General features: G+C 31.9%; 1 protein-coding gene across 2 annotated transcripts; it reads left to right on the top strand.

Moving 5' to 3' along the window:
- The first annotated feature begins 2,084 nt into the window (after positions 1 to 2,084).
- LOC104093165 (uncharacterized) lies at positions 2,085 to 4,676 on the top strand. 2 transcript variants are annotated; one of them, XM_070196164.1, is made up of 6 exons: positions 2,085 to 2,240; positions 2,317 to 2,641; positions 3,463 to 3,626; positions 3,699 to 4,077; positions 4,188 to 4,238; positions 4,524 to 4,676. In XM_070196164.1, the coding sequence occupies exons 2-6, from the start codon at positions 2,636 to 2,638 to the stop codon at positions 4,674 to 4,676; spliced, it is 753 nt and encodes a 250-aa protein (XP_070052265.1). In that variant the 5' UTR covers positions 2,085 to 2,240; positions 2,317 to 2,635. The 2 variants fall into 2 exon arrangements, with proteins under 2 accessions (XP_070052265.1, XP_070052285.1); XM_070196184.1 differs by having other exon boundaries at positions 2,085 to 2,641.
- Positions 4,677 to 9,933: the final 5,257 nt, after the last annotated feature.

The following is a 9,933-nucleotide window of genomic DNA, read 5'->3' as shown; positions in this document are numbered from 1 at the left end:
CCCAGTATAATCCTACAAGTGGGGTTTGGGGAGGGTAGTGAGTACGCGGAGCTTACCCTACAATGAATGTAGAGAGTTTGTTGTTTGACCAAAAAGCGTAAATCTTTGATTAAACTAATTAATTTTATTTAAAAAAGGATTAAACCTAGTTAATAATAATATCCCTAGATTTATAACTAGTCAACTCAAATAAAACCGGACAGTGTTGCTGGAGGATTAAATGTTGTGTACATTCAATGTTTCAAGATGATTAATGATAGAAGAATATCAAGCAATAAATAAAAATAAATGGCATTAACGTAAATAAGGAGAATGATTCACCAAATATTGAATGATGTGGATGATTCCTCCTTCTCACAGTGATGAGTGTTGACAGATGTAATAATATTGGAACTATTCTCGGATCTGATAGAAAAGTGTGGAATAATAGATAATCGAATCTTCTTAGAAAATTATTATTTGTATCTTTTCTAGAGAGAAAGTTTTCTTCTCAAAAAGTGCTCTTACGAGAGAATGTTACATGCCCTTTTCCCATATCTCTTTTTCTATTTATATGGGAATACCCCAGTCAACCCTAAAAGTACAAATACAAAGAATATTCAATGGAATATTCTCTTAAATATCCTATTACAAAAACTATCCGTTAGCACTGTACTTGATACTCGACTTCGACCGTTATTGACTGCTCGGTTACGAGCCCTGTTATCTACTAGTCAACCTCGGCCACACCGCTTTCCATAATAACGCTCCATGTTAAATCCCACAGAGGCATATTTTGACCTATACAGTTAGTCCCCCCATTTATTGATGTCGACCCTGGGCGACCTCGATGAGCGGACTCTGTTAGTTATGGTTGAGAAGTTTTAGGCGAGCAGGTCGAGTAGTAGCATTTCGGACGGGATGAAAACGTGGCCTTCCGCGAGCCGCAACCTAGGGTCACGTCGTTTCAGAGTGACGTCATGTCATAATACGTCATTATTACGCGTTTCCCCGATACCTTGTATCGTTTCCCGTGCCTCTGCCGTTTTGATTTTTGAGCTGGGTAACGATGGTTTGCTTTCTCGATACTGATGCCTCACCTCTTATAACTATGGCTTTAATGCCTTAAAAATAACTGTTTTAATTTTGGCTGAATTCTTTCCATGTGTATTTAAACTCCACACACACTGATATCCTTCTTCCTCAATAAATAATGTTACCCAGATTGGCTTTCACTTTTTAACTTGTTTACTCTTTCACTGCATATTGACATATATGATTTATTGGGCAAATGATGTATTTTTCTGTACTATGCATCTCATACCAGTGTTTCCGCTTTAACTTCGCAGGTAAGTAATTAATACTTCGCATTTTCTACGATTCATTTCTTCTCCTTTCTCTTTCCCTTTAACAAAATATGGGGTTTATGTGATTTTGCTTTAAAGTTGGTGTAAGCCTCATGAATGTTAATTGTTAGAATACGATATTTGTATATATTTTGGGTGTGATCATCCTTAAGCACATTAAAGATAAAAAGAAATTAAAAAGACAAAAAGGACTTTTTTTCATTTTTGAAAAATAATATTAGGATAACAAGTAAAGCAAGTGATAACAACGTTCGTAAAGTTCTCCTATTAACCTAAAGCTTAGACCATATCAAAGTCCAACAAAATAAACCTTCAAAAGATATATACATCAAATACTACCATTTTTTTACTTTAAAAAAAATTAAAGCACAACAACTATTGAAGAACTAATATCATAAATGTGTAAGATCTTTACATAAGGGATGGAAGTCTTGGAATTTGGCTAAGAATGAAACTGAAAATGGAAGAAATAGATCTTCCATGTAGTAAAAGCGTGAATTCGATTTTTTAAGATTTATTTTTCTTCTAATAAATATAATATCGTAAATCATAATAACACAAAAATGTAATAAAAATACATAAACACTATACTTTCTGTTGAATTTTCAATTTCAGTGTCTTATAAAGTAACATGATGCTTGTACATAGTTCGTTTGTTTTTAATTGTGATAGTATCATTTGTTGGTAAGATACAAGATATCATCTAGTAATTAAGGATGGATTTGATAATTACATATGCTAAAATTATATTTGTATTTCTATGTGGCAGGAGGAAGAAGTTGTCTGCTACATTCTGGGGCGAGTTTGTTGATGAAATTGTACCTCACCTGCTAAGTTCTAACAACCAGCCTATTATTGTTGTGATGCAGCTCATAAAAGCCCATAAATTTCAAGGTAAAATACAATTATTCAATTTGACATTACTGTGTGAAAGTTATTCATTATATCTTACACATACGTTGTTTTGTAGATTCATATTCTGTGCGCAATACTTGGAATGCATCAAAGCTATGAATTAATCCAAATTTTCCTCAATCTGACGAGTTTAAAACACGGTTCAATATATACATTTATATATATATATAAAAAAATTCACTGCATCTATACTCAAATAATTTTTCCAACTATACATCTAACTGTTTTACTCATTCATAAATACAGATTATTTTCTTCGGGATAATTACTCTGAGAGGCTGACTCAAACCATCTCTCAACAAAGTTACTCCGTCGTGGATGAGTTAGAGAAGGGCATTGTTCAAGTTAAAACAATTGGCCAATTAGTGGAGTCCATGCAAGTGAGTGAACTATCTTGTGTAGTATTAATTTAACCTGTTTTTCATGTTAATAGTTGGAAAAATGCACATCTTTGTTTTCTTATTTTATGGTTTGAAAAAGTGGTTGAGCATTTAGATAGCTACGCTGAAAATTGAAGTTTCAAGTTTATTTTTTGCCTTTGGTTCTCTTATTATATAGTTTGAAAAAGTGGTTGAGCATTTAAAATATGAAAAGTTCTTACATTACATTTATCTTCTTTCTTTGATATTCTGAAAAAACATCTTTTCTAGGTCTTTACATTACATTTCAAGTTTATTTTGGCCTTTGCTTCTCTTATATTGTGGTTTGAAAAAGTGATTGACCATTTAGAATATGAAAAGTTCTTACATTGCATTTGTCTTTTTTCTTTGATAAACAAAAAAACAAAAAAACAACAAACAACAAACAAACAAACAATGCACCTACACTGTAAGCTTAAACTAAGGAAAGACAGAATATACCTTTCTGCTATGTAACAAAGCAACTTATCAGTGCAACAGATTGATATCAACTAATTCGCCTTGCCTGCTAACAACGGCATGTTGGCACAGTTCTTCTAAATCACAATCCATATCAGAGAGGTCCTCATCAGTCCTCATGTCAATGACTCTCCACATGGACCATATTTTCTATGTCTTTACATTACATTTCAAGTTTATTTTTGGCCTTTAGTTCTCTTATTTTATGATTTGAATAACTGGTTGATCAATTAGAATATGGAAAGTTCTTGCAATACATTTATGTTATTCCTTTGATATTCTCATAGACAATCTTTTCTTTGTCTTATCAATTTATTCAACAGGAAGGTCCCTGTTTGATTGTTGCAAGTATTGAAAATTTAGAACTTGAAAAAGGGTGGTCGTATGTCGGCTGTAAGAAGTGTCAAAAGAAGGTGGATAAAGTGGAAAACATTTATCTTTGCCCAAACCAAAAATGTAAAAATGAAGATTACTCAGCGGTGAATAGGTAATAACACAACCTCTATTTCCTTAATGCATCAAAATGTACATTTATATCTCAAATCGCATGTGTATTTAGGTTCAGGCTTCAGGTTAGAGTATTGGATACAACTGGATCTGTTTCGCTGTTGCTCTGGGACCGCGAAGCCATGTTTCTCATAGGCAGGTCCGCAAATGAATTGAAGGAAGGATTACTTGAGGTATATCAACTAATTATATTCATATTTGTTATTTGGAACATTCAAACGCGAAATTTCATTCTAGAATACTGGCGTTGTTGTAAGTGTTCTTATCCAGTGGACTTGAACAATATTCTTGAGAGGAAATTCATGTTTAAGGTTATTATCAAGAGGTCGAACATTCAATTGCGAGGTGAAGTTTACAGTGTTGTTAAGCTTACAGATGATGAGCAACTGATAAACAAATATAGCCCTGCTCCACATTCAGATGCCTTCAATGTATGTGATCTTCGCTTACAAACTTCATAACATTTTTAAATTGTGAGTTTCTGTTAAATTGCATATTTTGTAGTATAATTTCAAACTCATTTTTTTTAATTTTTTGATAGGACCCTGACTTCAATACTAATCAAAGCTTAGATGGAGAGAAGGAATGCGAGGTAAATACATAACTTTTAATTTGTCTGTTAACATTAAAGCTACTTACATATCTGGAAGGATTTCTTTCTGAATAAATTTTCAGATCTGGAGTAGTTTTTTTATAACTTTAAAAGTTCTGAATGATCATTTTGTTTATTCTATAGGAAGCTACAAACACACTATTAATATTTTTTCGGATTATTCATTCTTTTGATTAAATTATTTGTAGGGCATAAATTAATAAAGCTATAGTAACTATAAGTCCATTGCTGATTTACACTAATTTTTATATTTTATATATGCAGGATTCCACTGAAGATAACGACTTAATCGATATTGCAAATACACCTGCCAAGATAAGTGTAACTAATGCCGCAACAATGGTTGAAGAAGATCCGAATGCACAGTTGTCGGGAAATAAAATCAAGAGAGTATTTAAAAAGAAAAAAACAGCATAAGGTGTTAATGTAACAGTTGGAGAATCCAAGAACTGTTTGATTAGTTACTTTAGTATATTATTAGTAGTCTTATTAGTTATGAACAATATATTTGAATCATTTCACCTTTCTTCTCCTGTTTAACTTTTCAGTTTTACTTAATGTGGAGATTTCAATGGACAAGATATTTGAAACTTTTCATGGTTCTTTCTGTTATTAATGTTTTCCTATTCATATAGATAAGACAGTCCATTCATTTTTACTTCTCCATTTAATTGTTAATTAGTGAAGAGGCTACTTGGCATTGTTGGTTACTTTTTGCCTCATCTCACTGTTACATTGGTTCTATATATAGTCTAGTATTTTGTTTTTCATTCGTGGTTGATATATTTCTCCATCAAGCTATCTACATTAATGTCAAGGTGAACTTTGTTGTTTTATTGCAGCTTTGCATTTATACAGATTTCAAAGCTATCTCATACTGCTGATATAAGTCAATAAATGGAACTAGCATGGCAATTTCTAGCTGCAACAAGAGAATGATGGAGTTTGACTACTTTTTTTAAATTCTTTCAACAGTTGGTTGATGCTTTTGTCCGCAAGGAAGTCAAGAATTGATGCAATGAGTGAACACGAATAGCCTTGAGACACGGATTAAATACTTCAGGGACTACATAAATTATGATATGTTTACTTATTATTTCACCTCTTAAAGTCTAAATAATTTGATTTCCTTTTATACTTTCTCTGTTGGTTGGATACCTATGTACTCATCATATCAAACCTTTAAAGCAAATTCATTAACCCACTAACTATTAAAGGGGAAAGTTGGAATTTTACTTTATTTTTATTGATGTTATGAGTTTGCTTTGTTAATAATTTCTGCTACAAATCAATATAATATCTGGTTTTTGGGTATTACTTGCTAAACCAGATATGTTGGACATGTGCAGGACAAGTCGGACAGACGTAAGTTGTACAATTGTCAACACCTCTACGATGCATATCTCCAGAACAACGCCCTTATCGTACAAAAAATGGTTCTTTTCTTTTATTCTCTTTTTTTCATTGTGCTGTGAGCTGGTGATTGTCCATGGACGCAAAATATTTTTGGGTGTAATTTTATCGTTATAATGCATTTTATTTTTGAAATTCAGATGTTGCTGATGGCTCAAGCGAGAGTGTATTTAAGAATAGTGAATCAGATAGTGAAGGGATCAGTATTGTTTTACCCCAGTAAAGAACTCTCGCTTAAGATAAATAAATGACTCTATTTGATCATTTGAAGGAGCTGCATCAGAGACTCTTTGTCTCTGTTTTGGCCGTTGGTCCTGCTGTAGTGGAATGTTTTGCCTTCTCAAAATAAATTATCTTGATTCTTGAAGCCCCTGTTCTTGCACAAGGTGTTCGATTTTTGCAACTACGTCCAGGAGAGTTCTTTTTCACTACTTTAAAGGTTAGGAGAAAATGTTTCATTTAATCTTCTTTATCACTCATTCCAGTCACCATTTAATTACTACAGCAAAGTCATTGAACTTTAATTGGTGAATACCAGACCTGTACACGAATGATGAAGCAATACTATAGCTGGTAGCTTATTAATTTTGTCAAACAATTGTTATTGACCAAGTTGTTCAACGCTTTCAGTTAATGAACTGTGTCAGAATGTTGATATTGGCCATTCTAATTCGGTTACTCAATTATGTGACTTCACTTGGGAACCCCCGAAGATGTTCAGGAATAGTCGTAAAAGACATACTTTTCATCAAGTTATTAGTTTCAAATTTAGGTTTAAAATTTCTTTTGATTGACTGAAATTTGGAGTTGCATAACATTCGGTGATTGAATTGTTTATGAATTTAGTGGGATTGAATTTACTTGTGAAACCTTAATTTGAAAATTGGGATATATTTCATGAGGGATAAAAGAGACCAAGAGCATTCGTATTCTTTAGAAGAGCTTAGCGTACTCTCTGAATAGTTCATTATTGGTAATGAAAAAGCTTGGACACATTCAGTAGTGACATTATCTCTGAATCGTTTTGATGTCAAAGTTCTCTACAAAAAGAAGGAATTTATAATATTTGGCGGTACATAATGAAGAACGAGTCTCACCGTATCAATGAGTTCAAAATAACATAAAATTATTTTATAGTAATATCAATCCTAATTTTTCAAAAGAAAATATTTGAGTTTTGTTCATCGAACAAGGAATTTTTTTTCTGCCTAAAATAAAGTTTCTAGGTGAGAATATCAAAATCCAAAATTATATATTTTAGCCGCAAAGGAATGTGTTATGATATTATACAACAACATATGATCTAGAATTTCTTTTCAATATATTATTATAAAAAATATGGAAGAACAGATTATGCATAAACACTACAAACGTACTCTTAAAGGAAAAAATAAAAATCTTCGACGCTTTTAATTGATAAAGAAGATAAAGAGGAATTTAGTTTGTCATGTGGCTAAAGCTACATAATCAAACATATATCACGAGCATCATATTAAATATATAAAACATATATCTTCAGGTACAGATTCATATTCTAAAATTTTAATGTCGCGCAGGGAATTAAAGTCTAATGCTATTACACCATATATATCACGAGTGCCGTATTAATGATATAAGATAAAGAAAATAATACATAAACCTTAAAAAAAAATAAACTCTTGCAGGCAAAACTCACAACCTGCTTTGCCTTTAAAATATTCACCCATGGAGACGACTTTTGTCTCTCATATGACTAAAGCTGAATAACCATTATGATTTCGTAATTGATGATAAATTAAAAAAATCACCATTTGTCATACGACAAATTTTTGTCCATTCGATTTTCACATGGCAATTTGAAATTGAGTAGATTATATAGTGGCACACATTATGAAATATCTCATGGTATTACATCACATATATCACGAACATAATTTTAAAGATAAGTTAAAGGAAAATAAAGGTCCTAAAATGCAATAACCACAAAATAAAGTAAAAAATTAGCATAATTTTTAAATACACTATTGCTTTCTCCTCAAAGACCTCATTCTATTTACGTTGCGGTGAAAACAATTACAACACACCAAAACTTCAATATTATTGTATCCAGTAAAAGAAAGGGTGGGAATTATTTTAAAATAAAATAAAATATTTCTTTAAAAAAATGATAAAATACAAATACACAATTTAAAGCGATAAAAGAGGCACAATATATACCCTGACTGCTTTCTCTTCGACATACAACTCTACAACTTCTCACACCTAAATAAGTTTCTACTCAATTTGACATGGAAGAAGAGAAGAAACTCGCAAGAAAAAATAGAATAAACATACGCAAGCAGAAACGCCCTAAATATTCCTTGGATAAGGAAGGTATGAACTTTTGTCACAATTTGCAGATTTGCCTGACTTCTGCTTAAACAGAGTTTCTTTGTTCAGTGCTTTCAAATACTACATATTTCCTACGTCGTCTTCTCGTTGTGTATCAGTTCCATGGAAGTCTTTGTGAAACTGAAATAAAGCATGAAGAGGAGGATAATCAGAATCATGATGTTGTCCTCACCTAAGCTATGAGAATCCCAGGTTTTCCCATAGCTTGCAAAAATGTCCGCCACACGGCCACAGACATCCATTATTCCTTTGATAGTTTCCCTAACTTTTTCTACTTCTAATAGTTAGCTCATTTTCCTGTTTTATCATTTATACACTTTGCTGATCCTACTATCATAGGGAGTGCTTTTAAAAAGGGTAACGATTATACCTTTTTATTAGAATTTACGATGTCAACCTTGTGTGCCGCTATAGAAGCTCTACAGAAAAAAAGTGAGGTTATAAATTTATATTTCTATACCCCTATTAGGGCTGCTTATCGGGCGGATTGGGCGGTTATTTATTCTTAACGATTTGGCTTATCGGTTATTGGTTTTAAAATGTATTAATCCGCTAGCCACCCGATGAGATGTCGGGCGGATTAATATCGGTTTAGCTCTTATCGGGCGGTTTATCGGATTGTTTGCTGACCGCTGTGACTCAAAATAAAATTCCTATGCTCAGCAGACTACATTCCGGTCTATAAAATATGGCACCTAAGAAGAGAGCTAAATAGAATAAATAGAGAGATACATTATTCCAGCGTATTTCCCAGTAGAATCATCTCTGGGAATGAGCCTATTAACAACTTATAACTATCAGAAGAAATAGAAGAGAACACTGGGTATAATACATGACATCAAAATTATCTAATAGTAACTAACTGGAATAGTAAATTATAACTAAATGTCTAATAGTAAATTAGTAATAGAGAATAGAGATAGATTACTGGAAGTGGAATAAGGATTTTTGATTATTTAATATATATATGGATAAAAATGAATTTTATATATATATATATATATATATATATATATATATATATATATATATATATATATATATATATATATATATAACGGGTTAACGGATTATCCGTTAAGAAAATTGAATAATCCGCCCCCAAACCGATAAGCCGTTAATAAAAAAATTTCAATCCGTTCCCCGTCTGTTAAACCGTTAAACCGATACCAATAAGCCATTAAGCTTCGGTTATGGTTCGATTTTCGGTTTCGGTTCGGTTTTGAACACCCATACCTCCTATATGTAAAGGACTGGCCGACGAAAGACTTTTTCGCGTTTAAACATTAAACTTCAATTTGCTTAGTTATTTTGCTTTTGTTTATTTTCTTAATTACTAGAAGTTTCTGAAATTTTTGAAACTATGGTTCTGTGTGAATTTTCTTTTTGGTGATACTTCACAAAATTTATTACGTTAAATAGTACTACTCAAACAATATGTTAGTTGATGTAATATTTTTTTCACTTCTAATAGTTAGTCGATTTCTATGTTTTATGGTTAACAGACTTTGTTCACAGGGAATGCTTTTGGAAAAGAAAAAATAACACAACCTTTAACAGACATAACAAATCATCAAAATTCCACATGATTACATTGTACACCTTTAAAGAGTTGCGGACACGTTTCATCGTCTCAATCTCAGACACGATATCAAAATATACCTCAAGAGCAACATTTGCAGTTTGGTTTGTCAACTTCAAATGTGCAGAGAGATTATCTTCTGCCGGATTTAAATGAGCAATTGATGCTGCAAGGTTCTTATTATAAATGAATTTATTTATATAACATGAATCATTTATATACTAACTGCATTTTATTATAACTTATTATTACAATTTGTGGATGTCAATATTGATGGTGATGTACAAGGTATGTTTTTAATGAATAAAA

This window comes from Nicotiana tomentosiformis, chromosome 1, assembly GCF_000390325.3.
Source record: "Nicotiana tomentosiformis chromosome 1, ASM39032v3, whole genome shotgun sequence".
NCBI classification, from domain to species: Eukaryota; Viridiplantae; Streptophyta; class Magnoliopsida; order Solanales; family Solanaceae; genus Nicotiana; species Nicotiana tomentosiformis.
The sequence above is the reverse complement of the archived record's forward strand: the minus strand, read 5'-3'. Positions and strand labels throughout refer to the sequence as shown.

Coding starts and splice junctions, on each gene's coding strand:
- LOC104093165 (XM_070196164.1), top strand. Junction 3,627..3,698: donor GATTACTCAGCGGTGAATAG/GTAATAACACAA, acceptor ATGTGTATTTAG/GTTCAGGCTTCAGGTTAGAG. Junction 4,239..4,523: donor ATGGAGAGAAGGAATGCGAG/GTAAATACATAA, acceptor TTATATATGCAG/GATTCCACTGAAGATAACGA.